This window comes from Trichomycterus rosablanca, chromosome 26, assembly GCF_030014385.1.
Source record: "Trichomycterus rosablanca isolate fTriRos1 chromosome 26, fTriRos1.hap1, whole genome shotgun sequence".
Lineage (NCBI taxonomy): Eukaryota > Metazoa > Chordata > Actinopteri > Siluriformes > Trichomycteridae > Trichomycterus > Trichomycterus rosablanca.
In genome coordinates this window covers 16,170,601-16,195,859 of record NC_086013.1, presented here as the reverse complement: position 1 = coordinate 16,195,859, position 25,259 = coordinate 16,170,601, and the positions used below count along the sequence as shown (strand labels likewise).

The window sequence follows — 25,259 nt, the reverse complement described above, 5'->3', positions numbered from 1 at the left end:
GCTGTGAAATGTGGATCTTTTCTTTAATAATAAACCATGGACCACTGAGCAGCAGAAAAAGTAAGATGACATTTACATTTACAGAGCTTTGCTCAGGGGCCCGACAGTGGCGACCAGGAACCTTTTAATTACTAGTCCAGTTCCTTGACCAGCATGGGCCAAAGGAAGCCCTTCCTAATGCAATCCTCTTATTTCTATCCGGGCTTGGGACCGGCACTGTGAGCGCACTGACTCGATCCCCAGAAATCAAGTCCGTGCAAACACTCGATCGGCCAATAGCAACACTGAGATTCAAACTCTGGATCTCCAGATCTCAGTAGAAGTCAGCTAGTGGACTGTGCCAGCCATGCAACTCCAATCTTGTTTTCTTTTAGAATCTCACCATGAGGGGCTTGGCAAGATCAGCCCAATCTTCTGCCACAGATTCACTTGGTACCTCTGAGCCAGCTGTAAGATATAGTATGTCCATTGGGGTCCAGATCAGTACGGTGGTTTCTGTCCATTGGAAATGCCTGAACGTCTTGTGAGATGCCCAAACCACTTCAACTGGGTCTTTCTAGGTTCTTACTATTCTTAAAAATGGTCAGTAGATGTTGGTGATGACCGAAATAATAAGCTCACACATAGAAATGGCAGAATTGAGAACACCTATACAGCAATATAGTCTCATGAGTCAACTTTCACTGTATAGATTAATCTGCATGGATTTATGTCTGGAGGAAAAATGAAGAAAGGCTTTATTTTACAGTAAGAAGTGTTAAATATGGTGTTAAGTACAGTGGTGGAGCCATAATAATACAGAAAGCACCTGGAGAACTCTATTAAAGCAAATTACATGTTATTAGATTTCTAATTTAAACTCATAGCGCCGTATAGGTCATATATCGTTATGAATAGACTCACCAGTAATGTCTGACTGACCGTCTCTGGTACGGTTACTATTTTCACTAGCCATTATAAGAAGCCTTGAGTCACCGCCCGAGTAGCTTTATTGGAAAAAATGTCACCAACACTGACAAAGGTCAAAGTGACCTTTAAGCGAACACGGCCATCAAACAGAGAGCACCGCCACTGTTCTTAAATAAATGAAACCCTCACACTGGAGTCTGGAGGATTGAACCCGCCGCCCGAACGCTGATCCACCTGCCGTTCGTCACTGTGTCCTCTGCACATCGATATAAATGCCAGAATAAAAACGCATGCATTAATTATAACCAACCTGCACCAAATGAATCACTTTAATTGTTAGCCAAACTTTGCAAATGTCACAACTCCATCTGCTCTTCGTCCCTACGGGCCGCTTCCGTCCTGCTACTCATATATTTAGCATGACATTTGTGCTCCCACTTGGCATTTATGTGGCATTGATTTCACACCGCGATTGCGACGCCGTAAAGCACGTTCATAGCTGCCGATAAAGCGGGACGACCAAACTGAGACAGGTCTGTGTGCAGCCGAGTGCATTATCAAGATTTTTCTAAATCATAAACATGTACAGTGTATCACAAAAGTGAGTACACCCCTCACATTTCTGCAGATATTTAAGTATATCTTTTCATGGGACAACACTGACAAAATGACACTTTGACACAATTAAAAGTAGTCTGTGTGCAGCTTATATAACAGTGTAAATTTATTCTTCCCTCAAAATAACTCAATATACAGCCATTAATGTCTAAACCACCGGCAACAAAAGTGAGTACACCCCTAAGAGACTACACCCCTAAATGTCCAAATTGAGCACTGCTTGTCATTTTCCCTCCAAAATGTCATGTGATTTGTTAGTGTTACTAGGTCTCAGGTGTGCATAGGGAGCAGGTGTGTTCAATTTAGTAGTACAGCTCTCACACTCTCTCATACTGGTCACTGAAAGTTCCAACATGGCACCTCATGGCAAAGAACTCTCTGAGGATCTTAAAAGACGAATTGTTGCGCTACATGAAGATGGCCAAGGCTACAAGAAGATTGCCAACACCCTGAAACTGAGCTGCAGCACAGTGGCCAAGATCATCCAGCGTTTTAAAAGAGCAGGGTCCACTCAGAACAGACCTCGCGTTGGTCGTCCAAAGAAGCTGAGTGCACGTGCTCAGCGTCACATCCAACTGCTGTCTTTGAAAGATAGGCCGCAGGAGTGCTGTCAGCATTGCTGCAGAGATTGAAAAGGTGGGGGGTCAGCCTGTCAGTGCTCAGACCATTCGCCGCACACTACATCAAATTGGTCTGCATGGCTGTCACCCCAGAAGGAAGCCTCTTCTGAAGTCTCTACACAAGAAAGCCCGCAAACAGTTTGCTGAAGACATGTCAACAAAGGACATGGATTACTGGAACCATGTCCTATGGTCTGATGAGACCAAGATTAATTTGTTTGGTTCAGATGGTCTCAAGCATGTGTGGCGGCAATCAGGTGAGGAGTACAAAGATAAGTGTGTCATGCCTACAGTCAAGCATGGTGGTGGGAATGCCATGGTCTGGGGCTGCATGAGTGCAGCAGGTGTTGGGGAGTTACATTTCATTGAGGGACACATGAACTCCAATATGTACTGTGAAATACTGAGCAAAGCATGATCCCCTCCCTCCGGAAACTGGGTCGCAGGGCAGTGTTCCAGCATGATAATGACCCCAAACACACCTCTAAGACGACCACTGCTTTATTGAAGAGGCTGAGGGTAAAGGTGATGGACTGGCCAAGCATGTATCCAGACCTAAACCCAATAGAACATCTTTGGGGCATCCTCAAGCGGAAGGTGGAGGAGCGCAAAGTCTCGAATATCCGCCAGCTCTGTGATGTCGTCATGGAGGAGTGGAAAAGCATTCCAGTGGCAACCTGTGAAGCTCTGGTAAACTCCATGCCCAGGAGAGTTAAGGCAGTTCTGGGAAATAATGGTGGCCACACAAAATATTGACACTTCAGGAACTTTCACTAAGGGATGTACTCACTTTTGTTGCCGGTGGTTTAGACATTAATGGCTGTATATTGAGTTATTTTGAGGGAAGAATAAATTTACACTGTTATATAAGCTGCACACAGACTACTTTTCATTGTGTCAAAGTGTCATTTTGTCAGTGTTGTCCCATGAAAAGATATACTTAAATATCTGCAGAAATGTGAGGGGTGTACTCACTTTTGTGATACACTGTATATACACATACATGTAAATATGGATGGATGGAAGGAAGGAAGGAAGGAAGGAAAAAGGAGGAAGGAGGGAAGAAAGGAAGAAGGAAGGAAGGAAGGAAGGAAGGAAGGATGGATGGAAGAAGGAAGGATGGATGGATGGATGGAAGGATGGATGGAAGGAAGGAAGGAAGGATGGATGGATGGATGGAAGAAGGAAGAATGGATGGATGGATGGAAGGAAGGATGGATGGAAGGAAGGAAGAAGGAAGGATGGATGGAAGGAAGAAGGAGGGATGGATGGAAGGATGGATGGAAGGAAGGAAGAAGGAGGGATGGATGGAAGGATGGATGGAAGGATGGAAGAAGGAAGGATGGATGGATGGAAGGATGGATGGAAGGAAGAAGGAAGGATGGATGGAAGGAAGGATGGAAGGAAGGAAGGAAGAAGGAGGGATGGATGGAAGGATGGAAGAAGGATGGAAGAAGGAAGGATGGATGGATGGAAGGATGGATGGATGGATGGAAGGATGGATGGAAGGAAGGAAGAAGGAAGGATGGATGGAAGGAAGGATGGATGGAAGGAAGGAAGAAGGAAGGATGGATGGAAGGAAGGATGGATGGATGGATGGAAGGATGGATGGAAGGAAGGAAGAAGGAAGGATGGATGGAAGGAAGGATGGATGGATGGAAGGATGGATGGAAGGAAGGAAGAAGGAAGGATGGATGGATGGAAGGAAGGATGGATGGAAGGAAGGAAGGATGGATGTTAGCAATTGGTGTGGCTGAATCACATGAATTCAATAATTTAAAGAAGTGTCCCAATACTTTTGTCCATACAGTGAATCTTAACGTCGGCCCACTTGTGTACGTATGCTTTACCCTGCCCTGTATTTCTTATTTATTTATTTATTGTAATGATGTAAAGGAATGTGACTCAGTTAGAGGAGATCGCTTCTCAACTTCTGCTTAATAGTAAATAAAAATTTATTACAGCGAATATGCGAGACGTCAGTTTGTCTATATTTTAATCATGCGCTAATGGTTCTGTTAATTGCCTCTGTGGTTTAGTAGACGCTGATCGATGGGATCAGAACTGCTAGATCACGAGTGTGTACTTCACGCACTGGATTCATTCTTCCAGCTAGAAGTTTTCTATTAGCAGACGCAATAATGAGCTCATATTGTGTTAATATTGAAGGATGTGTTAATGTCGCGTCCCTCGGCTTGGGTGCGCACTGATTACAATCGCAAAGCAAAAGTCCCGGCACATATTACTGCGTGCGCTATGTTTAACATCAACAAAGTTTCAATTTCCTGTTCCTTAATAGTTTAATAAAACAATATTATCGGATGGAGATTATCTTATTGCAAAAGTGTCTCTGGTTTTATGGAAAATGTGAAAGAAGTGTTAGAGGAGGAACAACGGGGTAGTTTCGAGGTTTGTGTGTGTTAATACTTTGGTTTAATTGGTTTTTAAAGAGTTGGCAAGAAATGCACGGCAGGTTAATTGCGCCAGTTACCGGAGGGCTTAAAGGAATTGGTGACCTAAAAGCTGATTTGTGGGGGAATAAAGAGATTTAGAAAGGTTAGAAATAATCCTGCGCCTCTTTAAAGATCCGTCGCTAAATAGAAACGCAACAGGTCATCCCGATGCCACACTTGTCTTGATCCCAAATTCAGTTTGGAACGATCGTCCCCTATTTGCGGAGGAACTTTCAGGTACTTTTGTTTCTCCTACCTCCCTAAAGACCATACCAGCAGGTGGATTACTCTACATTGTGTGTATGTGTGTATATATTTCCCATATTCATTCCATCATGGACAGATACGATTTCAGACTATTAAAGTGAGCCATACCTCTTTCTACTCCCATTACTGCCCACGTCTTCATTAAGGTTGAGTTGTGCAAACCAGAGGAGTCACTGTATGCTAATGTGAGGAGCTAACTAGCTGTTTAACACACTTATTGCTTTCTGAGTTGCTGAATTACATTGTGTCAGCTGTGTATTGATTAACACTAACATCAGCTAGTTAGGCTAACGACCCCCACACGTCTCAAACTGTTGCTTTTACCCTTTTTTGGGGGGTCCTAGTATTAATTAGGAGAGTCAGACCTTTAGTCAGACCCCTAGTCAGGGTTTTAGTCAGACCTCTCCCCTCCTTTTTTTTTTTGGGGGGGGGGTCCTAGTGTTAATTAGGAGGGTCAGCCCCTTAACACCCCCAGTACTTCAAACCATGACAGTGTGATTTTATGAGTGGGTGTGTGTGTATGTGTAATTATGTGTGTGTGTCAGTGTGCGATGCTTTGAGATATGGAATACACTTTGGATGGGGTGCCAGCCTAGCCTACACACTCACTCACCTACTGTACATCTAGGAGCAATGTAGAGCATCCAGTTTATCTTCTGTATGTTCTGGGAGGTGTAGAAAAACTGGAGTACCCACAGGAAACCCATGTGACAGAGGGTGACTATTGAACCCGGGTCCTATGTCCCATGTTGTCATGTTGTGAACTTAGGGAACCTACCCTAACCCCAAACCCTAACCCAAACCCTAACCCTATGTCCTTACCAGAGCTTGCGGTCATGCCGAACCACTCCCGGCCCAGAAACGAGATTCAAACCCAGTCGGACCAGAGGACAGACCAGAGGAGAGGTTCGAGTCCCCCAAGACCCCGGCTGCTTTACGACTCCCACGTCACCAGCTGTGCTGCTTTGCCACCCATTCTTCTTCATTAGGACCAAATCTGCTTGCTAATTGCAAGTTTCTTGATTAAAAAGCAGGAGCTGATTAGAGTGATTAATGAGTCTGAGCACAGAGGCGGATTAAACCCCGGAGGCTCTGAGCACTACTTATTCACCCCCCCCCCCCAAATCCCCCACCGAACCCACCGCCCGATATTATCCTGGTCCCTGTTTAATTTTCTTTATTACAGAGAACACGGGTCACATTTACGGTGGATAAAATAGACCACAGTGTACAAATGTTCATTTCAGAAAAGTTAGGACAGGTTGTGAATTACTTTCACTGGTGATTTATACCTGTATGAGATTAAAACCAGTCCAAAACCATGATGCACTATATACATGTTTGGATACTTCACCATTAGCTTGCTGGACTGAACTAGAGTGACCTCTGTGTGATCTTTTCAACTATAACAGCCGCATCTCTTCTGAGAAGCTTCTTGCAAGACTTTGAATGTCTGTGGGAATTTGTGCCCATTCAGTCAGAGCTGTTGATTGGTGCTGAGGACACTGGGGTTTCTTTAAACTGAGCTATAACAGCCGCCGCTCTTCTGAGAAGCTTCTCACAAGACTTTGAATGTCTGTATGTCTGTGGGAATTTGTGCCCATTCAGTCAAAAGAGCATCTATATGGTTGCAAAGTCTCAAATGATGTTCCAGTTCATCTCAGAGCTGTTAAGTAGCGCTGAGGACACTGGGGTTTCTTTAAACTGAGCTTTTCTTGACGTCTTTACAGATCCTGATTTGTGCTGAAACATTGAGACCTTCCCTAAACTGTATAAACTGTAGCTGCAAATAAGTTAGACGCATCATTGCCTTTATGTAAGGGATTTATTACAATTGTTAGCAAATGTTGTGGCTAAAACACAAAACAACATGCATGAATTAAAAAAAAATATATATACAGTGTATCACAAAAGTGAGTACACCCCTCACATTTCTGCAGATATTTAAGTATATCTTTTCATGGGACAACACTGACAAAATGACACTTTGACACAATGAAAAGTAGTCTGTGTGCAGCTTATATAACAGTGTAAATTTATTCTTCCCTCAAAATAACTCAATATACAGCCATTAATGTCTAAACCACCGGCAACAAAAGTGAGTACACCCCTTAGTGAAAGTTCCTGAAGTGTCAATATTTTGTGTGGCCACTATTATTTCCCAGAACTGCCTTAACTCTCCTGGGCATGGAGTTTACCAGAGCTTCACAGGTTGCCACTGGAATGCTTTTCCACTCCTCCATGACGACATCACGGAGCTGGCGGATATTCGAGACTTTGCGCTCCTCCACCTTCCGCTTGAGGATGTTCTATTGGGTTTAGGTCTGGAGACATGCTTGGCCAGTCCATCACCTTTACCCTCAGCCTCTTCAATAAAGCAGTGGTTGTCTTAGAGGTGTGTTTGGGGTCATTATCATGCTGGAACACTGCCCTGCGACCCAGTTTCCGGAAGGAGGGGATCATGCTCTGCTTCAGTATTTCACAGTACATATTGGAGTTCATGTGTCCCTCAATGAAATGTAACTCCCCAACACCTGCTGCACTCATGCAGCCCCAGACCATGGCATTCCCACCACCAGGCTTGACTGTAGGCATGACACACTTATCTTTGTACTCCTCACCTGATTGCCGCCACACATGCTTGAGACCATCTGAACCAAACAAATTAATCTTGGTCTCATCAGACCATAGGACATGGTTCCAGTAATCCATGTCCTTTGTTGACATGTCTTCAGCAAACTGTTTGCGGGCTTTCTTGTGTAGAGACTTGAGAAGAGGCTTCCTTCTGGGGTGACAGCCATGCAGACCAATTTGATGTAGTGTGCGGCGTATGGTCTGAGCACTGACAGGCTGACCCCCCACCTTTTCAATCTCTGCAGCAATGCTGACAGCACTCCTGCGCCTATCTTTCAAAGACAGCAGTTGGATGTGACACTGAGCACGTGCACTCAGCTTCTTTGGACGACCAATGCGAGGTCTGTTCTGAGTGGACCCTGCTCTTTTAAAACGCTGGATGATCTTGGCCACTGTGCTGCAGCTCAGTTTCAGGGTGTTGGCAATCTTCTTGTAGCCTTGGCCATCTTCATGTAGCGCAACAATTCGTCTTTTAAGATCCTCAGAGAGTTCTTTGTCATGAGGTGCCATGTTGGAACTTTCAGTGACCAGTATGAGAGAGTGTGAGAGCTGTACTACTAAATTGAACACACCTGCTCCCTATGCACACCTGAGACCTAGTAACACTAACAAATCACATGACATTTTGGAGGGAAAATGACAAGCAGTGCTCAATTTGGACATTTAGGGGTGTAGTCTCTTAGGGGTGTACTCACTTTTGTTGCCGGTGGTTTAGACATTAATGGCTGTATATTGAGTTATTTTAAGGGAAGAATAAATTTACACTGTTATATAAGCTGCACACAGACTACTTTTCATTGTGTCAAAGTGTCATTTTGTCAGTGTTGTCCCATGAAAAGATATACTTAAATATCTGCAGAAATGTGAGGGGTGTACTCACTTTTGTGATACACTGTATATATATATCAGGGGTGTCCCAGTACCCCTGTGTGTTCTGCTGAACTGTAATATGTTATGTGTGTGTTTTATTGCTTTGACTGTGTATAAATAATGCAGAATGTTTGAAAAGTGCTTGTGAGGTTTAATATTAAAATAAAAATAGGAACCTCGTCTCCGTCTGTGCAGCCGCCTCTGTGAGGAAACTGCTCGTGGCTAAAGCAGGTTATAAACTTTCATAACATCAGCGTCAACAAGCCAGATAATAACGACTCGAATCACTTCCTTATTCAGGCTCCTGCTTCTTAATATCTGCTCCTCTGAGAAGCTCCTGGTTGTGTTTTCATCCAGCAGTAAAGTGTTTTATAGCATAAGCAATACGGACAAAAGTATCGGGACACCCCTTCTGATTTTTAAATTCATGTGTGGCCTTTGTGGGCTCCTGCTGGAGCTCCTGTGCACCTGCCACGCCCACCTTTCCAGGAGCACATGGTGGAGGAGTGTTTGTTTTCAGTGACGGGCCAACGCCCCCTCGGTATGATTGGTCTCTTGTTAAGGACCCACAGCTGATCCTTGTTGAGGGCTAATGCTCTGTGCATATAAGAAAGAATCTGGGGAACATTTGTTGGAGACTATTTTGGTTTGCCCTTGCCTTTGCCATTTGATCCTAGCTCCTGTTTGTTTGGATAGCATTGCAAGAAGACATGGGGAGAACATGCACACTTCACACAGAAAGGACCCAGACCGCCTCTAGAGTGCTACCCACCGAGCTACCATGCCAACATCAAACAAAGCAAGTTATTTTACACAAAGGACAAGTATCAGCGTCACATTATTAAAAAATATATATTAATTATTATCGTTATTTATTTATTTATTTATTTAAACAAGGCTGTCTGACACTTTCAGTCAACCAGTTAAATCTATTTGGCAAAGCAGTGGTAGCCATGAAACTCAGGCTGTGTCCATTTGGAGGGTGGACAACCAGCCCAGCTATTGAAAGGTGCACTTGTCAGTGCGCTCTCAGTGCTGCTCCCAAGGCCCGAATAAAAATAAGTAGGTTTGTGCACAGGAAAAACCTTTTGTGTTGTTGTCCATGTTTAAAATGAAGAAGAACAAAGAAGAACATGCTGAACCCCTTGCAGACAGGGACAGGAGGAGAGGATCGAACCCAGGTCCCTAGGTCCCATGTTGCTATGTGACACCCACTCAGCTGTGCCACCTGTGCCAAACTTAGAACTTGTGATCAGTTTTAAGACTTTTTTTTCTTTTTTCTTTAAAAGTTTTAAAATGCTGATATCTGTGGTTTTCTTTGTATCCCAGAACCAGGAGCTTTAAAGTACACCTCATAATGTCAACTCGGTAAAAACACGCGCCCTCCCAAGTACCAGCCTTTTGTTCTTTTTTACGGTCGCCTAGTAACAAGCATCACACATGACCCGTTTCTCTCTTTGTGTCTCCTGTACAGTGCCCCGAAGGTTTGCGGCCGATGAAGGATGGATCGGGTTGCTATGACTACTCTCTGGGTACAGACTGTACGGACGGCTTTAACGGCGGCTGCGAGCAGTTGTGCCTTCAGCAGCTCGTGTCCATGCCGGACGACCCCGCGTCCAGCAACGTGCTCATGTTCTGCGGGTGAGAACGTCCACACATCTACACACATTCAGAAGATTTTGGGTATGAACATGCACTATAGGGTATTGAAATAGAGTGACTTCTAGGTGACCTCGAGTTAGATCTGAGGAGGCTTCTCACCTCTCAAGACTTTGTGTTTGCGTGTGGGAATTTGTGCCCCTTCAATCCAAAGAGCGGGCACTGATTATTCCAAAGCTGTTGATTGAGGCAGAAGTCAGGGCTCTGTTCAGGCTTTGTTTTTATGGAGCTTCCTTTGGCAAAGGGGGACTTCCCGAAACTGTTGTGTATAAAATTAGGTTGTTTGTGGAACAACAGTTTTGGAAGGTTGATGTGCACCCAGACCTGCGGTAAACAAGTCCAAGTCATACATTTCTTTCCCTCTGTGTGTGTGTGTGTGTGTGGGCACTCAGCTGTGTACAGGAATACAAGCTGGCAGCAGACGGCCGCTCCTGCCTTCTCCTGGCCGACAACTGTGAAGGACCCAAGTGCCCGAGGCGGGACGCTCGCTACAACGAAACCCTCTTCAGCGAAATGCTGCACGGCTACAACAACAAAACCCAGGAGCTCAACCTGGGCCAAGTGTTCCAGATGACTTTCAGGTGAGTTCCATCTGACCCCAGACACCAGAGTTCCTGAACTGGACGGACTGACATGAATAAATCATGAACCGCAGTTTTATTTAGTTTAGATTCACCTCCAGAGGGGATTTATTTCTGTTTTTATCTGATGGATTGATACTGGAAGGTGAGAATGTGCCAGAACTTCATACACACACATAAATACACAGTATGAACAAAAGTATTGGGACACCCTTTCTACTGTTCTTGCTCATGGGATATTTGATGAATCCATGATGAAGGTATACATCTGGGTATTGCTTGATTTTGGTAAACTGATGGTAGGCTTCCTCCTTCCTCCCTTCCTCCTTGGTCTATTTGAGCGGGATCTGCATCAACAACTGAATTGGAATCATTCGTATTTGCCATCAAATCTATTTATCAAATCCATCCATCCATCCATCTACCTCTATCTATCTGTCTGTCTGTCTGTCTATCTATCTATCTATCTATCTATCTATCTATCTATCTATCTATCTATCTATCTATCTATCTATCTATCTATCTATCTATCTATCTATCTATCTATCTATCCATCCATCCATCCATCCATCCATCCATCCATCCATCCATCCATCCATCCATCCAGCCAGCCAGCCAGCCAGCCAGCCAGCCAGCCAGCCAGCCAGCCAGCCAGCCAGCCATCTATAACCATCTATCTATATCCATCCATCCGTCCGTTCGTCCATTTATTCATCCATCTATGATGCATGACTGCCTAATTTTCCAGGCATGGACTCCCAAATCGGAGTCTGAGCCCTGTGGTACCACGATTTTACAAGCAGGTCTTTCAAGCTCTAATGGCGGGAAGGGTGGGGCGTCCTATAAGGTTCCTGGTGCCATCTCTTCCTCTGAATGGTCATGCACTCTCATCCATGTAATCTTGGAGAAAACAGGACTGTTTGACCAGTCGTGCTCTATCCATTGCTCCCACGTCCAGTTCAGACTACAGAAAAATGATAAATCAGACCTTGGTAACATAATACTCGGGTGACCCTGAGCCATCTTCTTTCAGCAGGATGTAAAGAAAGAGACTATAGACATGAGTCCACTGACCTTCTGAAACTACCCGCTTGGTTTCTATATTTCTGAGTCTGGATCTGGAGCAGCAGAAACGAATAAACTGCTGAATTTGTAATTAAACAGGATCGATATCGCACGAACGAAGCCCGGCGACCTGATGAGTTGGGAATAAACGCCGCACTCGTAGCACAAGCTGATGAACCTGATCATCGAGCGAATTTAAAATGCATGACTGCCTCGCCAAATGTTTTTCATCCAGATGTAATTGGCATGTGCTACATAATTCCTCACGCTGAATGGATCGGAAGGCATAAAAAGCCGAAAAAAATGAACGCACTTAATTCTTCACAGGAACTCAATTTTCTCAGCGGCCTTGATGGATACCAGTAATGAATTAAGCTATTCAGAACGCGCTTTGGTCGCCCTGTGCTTGTGTAGATGGTTAAAAACAACTCAGAAGTGCTCAGACGGACCATGATTACAAAAAAATCTGAAAATATTAAAAATCCGTCTGTTTAGTTCAACCGTCTCTTCTTTTTTAAAAAGACCAAATAATAAGACGTTGGAACAAAAAGGGAATCTGTGCACCACTTACACAACACCAGTCCTCTTTATTGCTTGATTGTTACCGCCATTGTCAATCAGATATTTATTTTTTTATGTAAAATAAATAGAAATAAATACACAACGGCCAAGGCGCTCATGTGGCGCAGCGGTCTATCACGCCAGCCCACTACAGCTGAAATCTAGGGTTCAGTCTCAATCCCAGTCGACTGGGCGTCTACACAGACATGACTGGCTTTCTGAGGGTAGAATAGCTGAAGTCCTGCGATGGATGGGTCAGTGGTAGTCTAGTGGGTAGAGCTTTGAGCTATCAATTGAAAGGTTGAGTGTTCGAATCCCAGCTCTCCCTCTCGGTTTCAGGGGCGCTGACCCAGCTTCCAGACGAATAATGGCATTCTGGATTGCCATCCTGTTCTGGATAGTCCAGCCTTGCGTCCAGTGTTTCCTAGTGAAAAAAGCTGGCAGCACCTACAGGAGCACCTACAATGGGCACACGAAAATCTGGTCACCTAGATCAGTGGTCCTCAACCACCACGGACCACGGACCAGTACCGGTTCTTGGGTCATTTATTACCGGGTTGCACAGAAAGAATAAATAATAAAAGATCGTTACAAAAGCAATGAAACACTGCTTCCATTCCCAACATCTATCTTTGTGAAGCGGGAGTAGACTGGACATAAGGAACACACTTCGGGTGTCATGGTCTCCTATCACCCCTAGGTGGGAGTGTCTCGTTGCATTGAAAAAGTTCTCACTGATTTTCCATCATTGCACTTTGTGGTTTTAATTATGCTCATCATATAATTTTATTTTAAATCCTCCTGCCCCCGCTGGTCCGTGAAATTATATCTTATATAAAACAGGTCCAGGTGCAAAAAAAGGTTTGGGACCGCTGACCTAAATGATAAGGAGTCGTAGTACGGTCCACCTCACAGTGTCCAGGAGTTGGTAAACCTGCCGCCCTGGTACAGTCCTTCTACCAGATACCACAGGTATTTATGTACAGGCTTTTCAGCGGTTGTGTTGCTAAGTAGGGAAAACCTGTCTGACACATGGACCTGAAATGTTAGGGCTATGTCTCAGAAACGTCACCCAGTCGCCCCGCTGTGAGGGCTCTAATTCCGGAGTCGAGAGCTCTACATCTGAACTAGTGGCATTCGAGACTGTTAACGCTGTTTCTAAGCACTTCTCACTATTACTAGTCTGTTCTAAAACCTGAATGCTCCCTTCTAACACTGAAGTGTTAAATGAGTAACCAAAATGCCACCAAATTACGGTAGTGTGACGATGGCACTCCATTTCCACGAGGCACCTGAAGCAGGATGAGTACGGCCGCCTCCGTCCTCGAGTCTTCTAAAATACCGAGCTTTTTTATCACTTCATTTCTGCTCAAATGGACGAACAAAGTGGAAGTGACCCTGACAGATTCCTTTTCATCCAAGGCTGTGCGGGCCGTCCACACCACTCGACACTCCGATAATAGCCATGGAGTTATTGCCACCGAGTCCACAACCTTGCTACACACGCACACACACACACACACACACACTCACACAAACACACACTTGTCAGGCTTTCATTTTTCACTGTAACGCATCAGGGTGCTCTGTACTATTTGATTAGAACAGATCGCCCCGGCGGCGCCGAACCGCTGCATTCTCATCAGGAGGCTGATCTGTACACACCTCGGTTCCACGTCCTCGCCCGTGCGTTAGGATTCATTAGCGGCTGCAGCTTTTACGCTGGCGTCAGCGGAAACATGGATGCGGTGAGACTAGCAATAAGCGTTGGGTTGCCTTGCTAAATTATGGAGATTTTATTTATTTATTTATTATTATTTTGGAGGGCTGTATTGAGCAAAGTCAGCAAAGGTGCAGAAAACCTGTTCGGCCGGGCGTCTACGCAGACATGATTGGCTGTGTCTGTGGGGGGGTGATGGATTGTTCACCATTGAATCCACCTACAATGGGCACACGCTTTGGAATCTTGCCTGGTCCGATGAATTCCTGTTTTGCCCGGATGCTGAGGAGTTGTTTACCTGAGTTGCATCCAGGAGTTGAAAAGTCCTGGTACCAGATACCACAGGAAATCCTCATATTCAATGATTGGCCAACATTGTTGGCTATCAGCTGGTCAAGCGGCCACACAGACAAGATTGCCTATATCTGGGGAGTGGGGTGGTCATTTCTCCTGCCCTGTGATAGATTGGCACCCTGTCCAGGGTCCAGTGATAAAAAAGAACCCCCCTCTAACCCCTTTTTTTTTTCAATCCAGCCCTCCTACCCTGACTTTGATTAATGACTGACCATCACTGACATGCCAGTCCTGCAATAGAACTGTCTATTCGACCCGCGCTCGTGCTTCATTCCCCTCGAATGCCGCTCACAACGGGTCTTCCAGGACCTTCGAAATAACAGGCGGGACGAACGCCATCCATCACGGTGACGACCCACGTCCCTGTCCGGCCTTGACCCAAACCGGACCTGATCTTCCCTGCGCTGCTCTTCAGAGAGAGGGTTAAGCATCGCTGGTCGATCTTCGCTCAGTCATACGTGTAGACGTGACGAAGAAGTGAGAAATCCACACCGGAAAAGCTGCCAAGTCGCACCTTCACTTCCAAAATAACAGCCGAAAATGTGATTCTGAGAGAAGTCGACGTTTCTGAGATGTGAGAAAATAAACGCTGATTTTCTCTCCTGAAAAACGTCTTCAGTTCTCCACACGTTTTTGCACGGATGGTTTTAGGAATTTGAAGGTAATTGCAGCTTATTGTCGCGCACTTTAACCCTGCATTTACGTTACAGAGCACCAACAAATCGTCCATTTTTTTCACCCTCCATCCCTGTTGGCGTGTTAGCGTGTTAACAAAATGTTAGCGGCCAAAATGTTTTTAGTCTGCTAATAGTATCTAATATTGTTTACAAACCCCGGTCCCACAAAAGTCGACACGTTTGCTTTAAAAATGCAATAAAAAGAATATATGTGCTTTAATATGTGCTTTATTCTTTCTCACTGCCCTTTATTTGACTGATAAAAGCTCCGTAAACACTAAATCCTAACCTCTAATTAATAAACTCTATCCCTTAAACCCTAATTCATAACCTAAAATTCCTAATCCTAGCACCAACCCCTAACCCTTAATTCTAGCCCCTAAACTCTAACCCCTGATCCTTAACCCCTAATTCCTTAACTCTAATTCCTAAACCCTAATCCTAGCCCTTAATATCTAAACCCTAATCCCTAATTCTAGCCCCTAAGCCATAATCCTGATCCTTAACCCCTAATTCTAGCTCCTAAACCCTGATTCCTGACCCCTAATCCTAGCCCCTAAACTCTAATCCTATCCCCTAAACACCAACCTCTACAAACTGACCCCTAATCCTAGCCCTAACCCCTAATTCTACCCCCTAAACCCTAACCCCTGATCCTAGCTCTTAAACTCTAACTACTACACCCTAACCTCTAATCCTAACCCCTAATCCTAGCTCCTAAACCCTAACCCCTGATCCTTAACCTTTAACTTTAGCCCCTAACCCCTGATTCCTAACCCCTAACTCTATCTCCGAAAGCCTAACCCCTGATCCCTTACTCCTAATTCTAGCCCCTGAACTCCAACCTCTACACCCTGACCCCTATCCTTAGCCCCTAAACTCTAATACTAGCCTCTAACCCCTACTTCTAGCCGTTAAGCCCTAACTTCTAATCCTAGTACCAACCCCAAACCCTAATTCTAGCCCCTAAACCCTAACCCTAGCCCCTAATTCTAGCCCCTAACTCCTAAACCCTAACTCCATCCTTTAGCCCTTAAACCTTAACCCCTAATCCCAGCCCCTACAACACCTACACCAACCTCTTCACCCTTATCCCCAGCCCCTAAACCCTAATCCTAGCTCCTAAACTCTAACCACTACACCCTAAACCCTAATCCTAGCCCATAAACCCTAATCTCTACACCCTGACTCCTATCCCTAGTCTCTAAACCCTAACTCTTATATCCTAAACCCTAACTCTAGTCCATAAACCCTAACCTCTGATCCTTAACCCAACTCCATGACCCCCCTATCCCCTATATGTCTGGAATTGATGTAGAAATTAAAGCGGTTTATCATCGACTGAGTAGATTCACTACTGTTTCAATTGTCTGCCATTTGGAGAGCTCTCACTGTGGTTCAGTGAGGTCCTAAAACCTCAGCCGCTGACATGATCGAACCTCCCTCCAGTCTCCGTCCATGAGGAGTTTGGGTTCTGCTTGCATTTTATAGTGGCTTTGATTCCTCTTTAAATAATCCCTGTCTGTGAGTTAAATATATGTATTCTATCAGCGCTGGCACTGCGTCCAGTGCTCCGCCCGGATCCTGATTTATTTATTACCCGTTTATCACACAGACGCTTCCTCCTGGGTCAAGTGTTCAGCTCCAGTGTTCCACTCCAGATGAAAACGGCATCGAGCCAAGAACCCCAGAGGTTAAGGGCAAAAATTCCTGCATTTTGGACTTTTAGTCCTGTAGACCTCCGTAATCACACACCACCAGAACACGAGACTCCAGCCAGGCTTTGGATCCGGACCAGTCACACACCCCGGTTTGTACAGACGCCAGCGTGTGCAGAGACGGCGGTCCGAACCCCCCGCGGACGCTCCTCTTTACAATCGTGAGCTTGTGTGTAATTATGTGAGGGCTTTCGGTCGCCGGTAAGGACGTCTGCAGCCGGCTGATAAGACCGAGCCCGGAGGAACCAGTGCAGGACTGGTAATCACAACAGAATGTTAATGTGGAAGTTTAATTCTTTTACCAGCCTGGTTAGTGTTGTGGTGGGTCAGGCGCCAGTCATCGGAAGGTAGCTGGCACACAGTTTACTCACACACACCTGGGGCAACGGAAAGCCGCCGATCCGTCTTTTTGCATATTTTAGGAGGTCGGAAGGAACCGGAATATGTGAAGGACATCAGAGCCCAGCTCTACAAATTCATTCCCTCATTTACTCACTTATTCATTCACTCATTCATTTACTCATTTACTCACTTACTCATTCATTTACTTAATCACCCACTTACTCTGTCATTAATTCACTCATTCATTCACTTATTTACTTATTCATTTCTTTACTCACTCACTCACACACTCACTCATTTAATTATTTACTCATCCATTCATTCACTAATTTATTAACTTATTCATTCACTCATTCATTTACTTACTTGCTTACTTACTCACTTAATCACTCATTTATTCCCTCATTTACTCATGTATTCATTCATTCATTCATTTACTCAATCACCCACTCACTCAGTCATTTGTTTATTCACTTATTCACTTACTTACTTACTTACTCACTTATTTATTAATTCACTTATTCATTTACACACTCACTAACACACTCACTCACAGCAGCCAATGTCAATCTCCTGACCTTTGAATCATGTTTATTAGAACGTTACATGATGAAATGTTGATGATCTACTCCGCTCGTAAAAGTCTGTGACAGCGTCTCACACGTGCCAGCGTGTAATAGCGCCAACACGTCTTTCCGCAGAAATTTTTAACAGTTGCGGTGGGCATTCGTGTGCCCGCTCTTTAGCACCAGAGGACGCGTTATGATGCAGAAACTCTCATAAATATCTGATACGAGCGTGTGTGCAGCAGCCTGATAAAAAACAAGCCAGTCAGAGCCAGACTGAAAATAAGTCACATAAATCACCAGCAGAGACGTGAGTTCAGGTTCAGAGTGTTTCGAGGTGGTACACTATATGGCCAAAAGTATGTGGACACCTGACAATGAGCTTGTTGGACATAAAGTGACCTCAATGTGATATTTTCAGCTAGAACAACAAGGCTTATCACAAGACTTTGAATGTCTGTGTGTCTGTGGGAATTTGTGCCCATTCAGTTAAAAGCTTTTGTATGGCCAGGCACTGATGTTGGTCAACAAAGCCTGGAGTTTCTCTAATCTGAGCACTTTGTCACGTCATGCTGGAACATGAAAGGGTCTTCCCTAAACTGTTGATGCAAAGTTGGACGCTTAATATTTCCTTTATATAACTGATTTATTACACCTGTTAGCAACTGCTGTGGTTATTTCTGCCTTGCGGCCTGTGTTTTCGGGAAAACTGAACCGAAGCCAACGGGAGTCTGACCAAAATGAATAAATAAATAAATGAATAAAAGAATAAATGAATGAATATATATATATATATATATATATATATATATATATATATATATATATATATATATATTAAATAAAATAAATAAATGAATGAATAAAAAGTAGCATTTACACAATTTACATAATATTCACACAATTTTAATAAAAAAAATGAATACATGAATAAATAGATATTAAAATAAAATAAAAATAATTAAACATTTAAAAAATGAAAATAAAATAAATAATGAACGGAAAGAAAATAATTTAAAAAATTAAAAAAATTAAATATTTACATTCAAATGAATATTTACACAATTTAAATAAAATAAATAAATGAATGAATAAATAAATATTAAATAAATAAATACATAAATAAACAAATAAATAACAAAAGAAAATACAAATAAATAAATGAATGAATAAATGTATGAATGAAAATTAAATAAATAAATATTAAAAGAAATGGAAAAGAATTAATAATTAAATAATAAATAAATATTAAAAGAAAATGAAAAATAAATAAATAAACAAACAAATATTAAAAGAAAATGAAAATAAATAATACATAAATAAATATGTAAATAAATAAATGAGTGAACATTTGTGTTCCAGACTTTTTTTCCCCAGTTCTCCAGTTTTCCTCTATTTTTTCCCCTCTATTTGATAATGAATAAATAAATAATCACCAGTTATTTTTCCAGCATCACTCAGACGCTCAGCGCTGCCTCGGTTGTTAATATTCAAGGTTTGAGCTGATGGCGTCTCGTATCAGCTCTGTATCTCGATATAATAAAAGTTAAATCACATTTAATTAGTGAATTTTTTCTGGGTCTGACGTGCAGATGTAATTTTATCCAGTTCAAACGCGCAAAACAAAGAAGTATTCGTCTCATTCCGAGGACCTTCGGGCTAGAAGATTGCTGTCGCTGTTCATTAGCGCTGGTAACGCGCCTCACGAAAAGACTCGTGGGTTTGCGAGTGTATTAGGATGCAAGACGGGGCAATTTCACTTCTGCCTGATTATCAGCCGCACCGGCGTGTTAGGAAATTGTGCTGATTGACTTTTTTAACTGACGGAAGCTTAAAGAAAACATGTAGCATTCAAATCCTGATTCCTATTAATCAGATGTGCACAAATAATGCTAAATAATTCCTCCTACCGGACGGCTGGGCGCCCCCTACCAGGCACGATCTGCAGTGCAGAAAGTGCAGCAGACGAAATAGTCCACTAGTCTGCCGGGTGGGAAAAGACGGCACTAAAAAGTGGGTGGGGTCTTCAACGCAGTGTAAGGACCCTGGTTAGTAGATCAAGGCGCGCCAATCCACCGAAGTATGGGTGAATAAGAAGGGGGCGGTCGAGTTACAAGGTACAACTGTATAATTTAAACAGGATACAACCAGGGCAATTGGGGCTTAAGAGATTCACCAGTGAGCCCACTTAAGCTACTTAGCGGCTCAGGAACTTGAACCCTCGACCTTCCGGTGAGCCACCACAAATCACATTATTTAATCTCAGGAGTGAAGCTGGATCGGTTTTGATTTTTACCTAAAAGAAAACACAGTGGAATATAAAGCGCTGCACATTTACATCTGTGCATTCGGCAGCCAGCTGAGACTGAGGGGCACTGATGTGGGTACCAGCAGTGCCAGCTTGGTACTGATGGGACTTAAACCCTTAATCCCAGGGTCGGCGGTGCAGTACTTTACCCACTGATCCACTGTCTTAATTCCAGATGTTTACACTCACTGTCTTAACCACTTATCCAATCAGGGTCATGGGGGGTGCTGGAGCCTATCCCAACTTTTCAATGGATGCAGGGCACATAGTAACACCCTGGACGGGACACCAGTCCATCGCAGGGCACACACACACACACACATTCACCTATAGGGTAATTCAGTGTCTCCAGTTAACCTGACTGCATGTTTTTGGACTGTGGGAGGAAACCGGAGCTCCCGGAGGAAACCCACACAGACATGGGGAGAACATGCAAACTCCGCCTGGGGATCGAACCCAGGACCTTCTTGCTGTGAGGCGACAGTGCTACCCACTTAGCCACCATGCCGCCCATACTGCTTTGTAAGAGTACTACATACTGAATTCATGTGTTCCAGCCATAACAATTACTAACATGAACAGTTTAGGGAAGGCCCTCTCCTGTTCCAGCATGACTGTGCTCTTGTAGAACATAATGAAAAGCTTGATTGTAAGAAACTCCCTGACCTTAGCTTCACTGAACAGCTTTGGAATGAACTGGAACATCAACTGAGGAACTTCAGTGCCCAGCACAAATTCCCACAGTCATACTCACATCCAAAGTCTTGTGAGAGGCCTCTCAGAAGAGCGGATGTTGTTAATATAGCTGGAAAGGTCGCATAAAGGTTGCTCTATTTTATAAGCGTATGTTTTTGAACTGGGTTGTCCGACAAGCTCAGGGTCAGGCGTCCGAATACTTTTGGTCGTATTTATTCAAAGCAGGACGCAAATCAGCTCCATGCGAGACGTTACGCAGACTAACATCGAGCTAACAAGCTAACCTAAATGGACTAACCGTCGTCTTCTCCTGGCGGTTTTTATTAGCTCATTAAATCGGCGCTAAAGTCTGAACGAGAGCGTTTACAAGCCGGAGAGCAGGAACACGTCACGCCCGGCCTCGATCGTCTCTCCAGTACAGCTGGTTAACGGCGAGCCGGGAGCCGCCGCTGGTACTTTCGCTGTAATGAAATTGCCGAGCGCTGAGCGCTGAGCACCGGTCAGTCATGCCTGGTCCTCACGGATGACCGATTTACCATCTGTGAACAGACAGACGAAGGCAGGAAGGGAGACGGAGGAGAACGAGGTGACGGGTGGAGAAGGATGGAGCTTTTTTTATCCAATGAGGGCCAAGGATGTAGTTTAAGGAGCCTGATAGATTAAGACTGGCATTGACCTTTAGCTCAGTGGTCCAGTACCTTTAACGCAGTAGCTCTGCTACTGGTTGGCTGGGCGCCCCCTAGCAGGCACGATTGGCAGTGCAGACAGTGCAGCAGACAAAATTGACCACTAGTCTGCTGGGTAGGAAAGGCTGGACTAATAACTGGGCGGGGTCTTTGACGCTCTTTAAGGACCCTGGTTAGTAACTCATGGTGCCTGTACAGAAGTAGAGGAACGTGGAGTTCAGAGCGTGACTCTCCATGCGTGAGACCGACCTCACGCACCAATCCTTTTAAATACAGGTAAATAAGAAGGGGTTGGAGGACCGTGGACGTGTCAGGCGAATATACCCTTCTCGGACGCCATGGAGGGTAACACTACGCCCCCTGTGAAACAGGCAGACAGCAGAGCTTGCTTTTCTACAGCGGCGATGAGGAGAAACACGGCCTATCATCCCTCCCTCCCTCAGACACAGCCAACTGTGCCTGTAAGACACCCAGCTAGGTTGATAGCACTGCTGCTTTAGCTCTCTGTTTGCTAAATTTATACATAAAACACGAGGTACACTAAATGGCCAAAATAATTGGACACCTGATCATAACCTTGTTGGATGACTCATCTTTTCAGCTATAACAGTAGCCGCTCTTCTGAGAAGGCGTCTTACAAGACTGAATGTTTGTACGACTGTGGGAATTTGTGCCCATTCAGTCAAATGAGCATTTGTATGGCCGGGTGCTGATGCTGGACGTTCCGGTTTATTCCAGAGTTGTTTGTGTAGTGGTTTCTAGTTGTAGCCTAGTGGTTAAGGTGCTGGACTAGTAATCAAAAGGTCACTGGTTCAAGCCCCACCACAAGCCCCTTAACTCTTAATTGCATAGACTGTATACTGTCACAGTTTTGTACGTCGCTTTGGGTAAAATCGGCTGCTAAATGCCAAAAGATGTAAATGTAAAACAAACAGAGCTTTTGTTCATGTCTTTATAGGAGCACAGTCATGCTCGAACGTGAGAGGACCTTCCCTAAACTGTTGCTACATAGGTGGAAGGATATCATTCCTGTTAGGAATTGCTATAATTAAAACACATGCATTCAATAATTAAAAAGGGTGTCCCAATACTTTTGACCATATAGATTATCTGTACCTGTGTGTGTGTGTGTGTGTGTGTGTGGTTGTAGCCTCATGGTTAAGATTCTGGACTAATAATCAAAAGGTTGCTGGTTCAAGCCCCACCACAAGCCCCTTAACTCTCAATTGCATAGACTGTATACTGTCACAGTACTGTAAGCCACTTTGGATAAAATCGTCTGCTAAATGCCAAAAAATTTTAATGTTCATGTCTCTATAGGAGCATAGTCATGCTGGCACGTGAAAGGACCTTCCCTAAACTGTTACTACAGTTGGAATGATAGCATTTCCTTTATATAACTGATTTATTACACCTGTTAGGAACTGTTGTGCACAGGAATTTAATCGTTAAAAAGGGCGTCCCAATACTTTTGAGCATACCTGTGTGTGTGGCGAGGTGATTAAATACGCTACGCGCTGAAGTACCATAAAAATTCTGGCCGCGCGGCGCATCGTGCCGCTTTAGCGCGCTCAGCAACTTCACAAATGTTCCAAAGTCAATCAGCATCGACTTCACTTACTCGAGTCCGCGGCTATAAATTCTAATCCGCCATTCAGAGCGCGGACGGCGGCCGCCGCTCGACCGGCACTTAATCAGCGTCTAATCTGTTTACTTTCACGTTCCATTGTGGCGTGATAAACGCCGCGCTTCGGGTGTCGACCCGCCAAAGTAAACACTCCATTGTTTAAACCCTGCATAAATTACTGTGCTCTACTTGTGCCCTAGCAGCCCTTTCATTCATAATTCAGACCCCGTCGTGCTTTACGGACGTGATGAATCGTGCGAGCGCCACGGCTGCCTGCGACGTGCTACTCCGGGGTGACATTGCGGCTTTATCACGCCGGAGCCCGCTAACGCTCGCGCTCATTACGCATTCGCTCCTCCAGCGACAGATATTACAGTCAGCCAGATTAGCGCTCGTGGCCGGCCTCTCGGCATCTTGCGCCAGCTTTTATAAATCTCCGGCTCTTTCCATCTTTCGGGGAAGGAAAGCTCGGATCGTCCTGCTTTTCTTTTTAAGGGCGGAAGAAGACGCGAGATGGCAAGAGGAGATAGCCGGGCGGGAACGGCGGAGGCCGAGGCTACGTCTCGTATCTCTCTGAAAGGAAAAGAGCTTCAAGCGGCCGGAGACGCTCGAGGAATGAAGGTCGGAAACCAACAATGTTTGGTCCAAAAGGAGCATTAGGAAAAAGGTCGGTCATCTCTGAGCAAGGGTGGCACGGTGGTGCAGGGGTTAAGAAGGTCCTGGGTTCGATTCCCAGGTGGAGCGGTCCGAATTGTTTTCTGTGTGGAGTTTCCCCCGGGTGCTCCGGTTTCCTCCCACATGTCCAAAAACATCCAGTCAGGTTAATTAAAGGTACTTAATTACCTACACAAAGCGAGTTCATATGGAGATCCGTATCGCGCACGGAGAGTCACGCACTGATCCCCATTATCCCCCGTCTTAGTAAAAGTCATAACATATAGAGTTATAAGGAGTCCGCTCCGGCACTCCCACCCTCGGACGAATCGATTGTGGTGCGTATGGGCGCCCAGCCTGCCGGTAGCAGAGCTGAGATTTGAACTCATGTTAAGTTCATTCATGTGTTCGTTGTCTGTTTTGCCAGGAATGAAGGTCGGAAACCAACAATGTTTGGTCCAAAAGGAGCATTAGGAAAAAGGTCGGTCATCTCTGACCCTGATCAGGGTCGCAGTGGGTCTGAATCACTGGACGAAATGTGACCCAGACAGGTCACCAGTCCATCAAGGGCAAACACACACACACACACACACATTTACATTTTCAGCATTTAGCAGACGCCTTTATTCAAAGCAACTTACATTACAGTTACAGTATACAGTCTGAGCAGCTATGGGTTAAGGGCCCAACAGCAGCAACCTGGCAGAGGTGGGGCTTGAACCAGCAATCTTCTGATTACTACTGCAGTACCTTATCATTCTCAGCACCGCAGTGACACTGACATGGTGGTGGTGTGTTAGTGTGTGTTGTGCTGGTATGAGTGGATCAGACACAGCAGCGCTGCTGGAGTTTTTAAACATCTCACTGTCCCTGCTGGACTGAGAATAGTCCACCAACCAAAAAAATATCCAGCCAACAGCACCCCGTGGGCAGCGTCCTGTGATCACTGATGAAGGTCTAGAAGATGACCGACTCAAACAGCAGCAATAGATGAGCGATTGTCTCTGACTTTACATCTACGAGGTGGACCGACTAATAGGAGTGTCTAACAGAGTGGACAGTGAGTGGACACGGTGTTTAAAAACTCCAGCAGCGCTGCTGTGTCTGATCCGCTCATACCAGCACAACACACACTGACACACCACCACCATGTCAGTGTCACTGCAGTGCTGAGAATCATCCACCACCTAAATAATACCTGCTCTGTGTTGGTCCTGACCATTGAAGAACAGCATGAAAGGGGGCTAACAAAGCATGCAGAGAAATAGATGGACTACATTCAGTAATTGTAGAACTTCAAAGTGCTTCTATATGGTAAGTGGAGCTGATAAAATGGACAGTGAGTGTAGAAACAAGGAGGTGGTTTTAATGTTATGCCTAATCGGTGTATATAAAAGTGTGTCTGTGATTATTGTACGTCTGTGACCCCTTTAATAACGTGCAAACCTTAATAAGAGCCGCCTGATCCATCAGTATTAACGTGGCTCAGTCTGAGATGTTGGATGTTAGAAATGCGTTTGTTGTTGTTTTGCTAGCTGTTTTCCCGCTGAATAAATGACCCAGGCTGGCGTGACGCATCCTTTTCTAAATCAAAAACACTCCACTTGTGTGTGTGCTTATTCACACGCATTATTAAATCAGCACCGGCGATACTGTTGTTGATGAATTCTCTTG

The 25,259-nt window shown here is 44.6% G+C and overlaps 1 protein-coding gene across 1 annotated transcript in view; it reads left to right on the top strand.

Annotated features, from left to right (window-relative positions):
* Positions 1 to 25,259, top strand: part of LOC134303423 (astrotactin-2-like) — a 311,971-nt gene that overhangs the window by 206,501 nt on the left and 80,211 nt on the right. The window contains exons 12-13 of the mRNA XM_062988832.1: positions 9,846 to 10,012; positions 10,423 to 10,611. Coding sequence (XP_062844902.1) covers positions 9,846 to 10,012; positions 10,423 to 10,611 — 356 coding nt within the window. The remainder of the gene's footprint in view (positions 1 to 9,845; positions 10,013 to 10,422; positions 10,612 to 25,259) is intronic.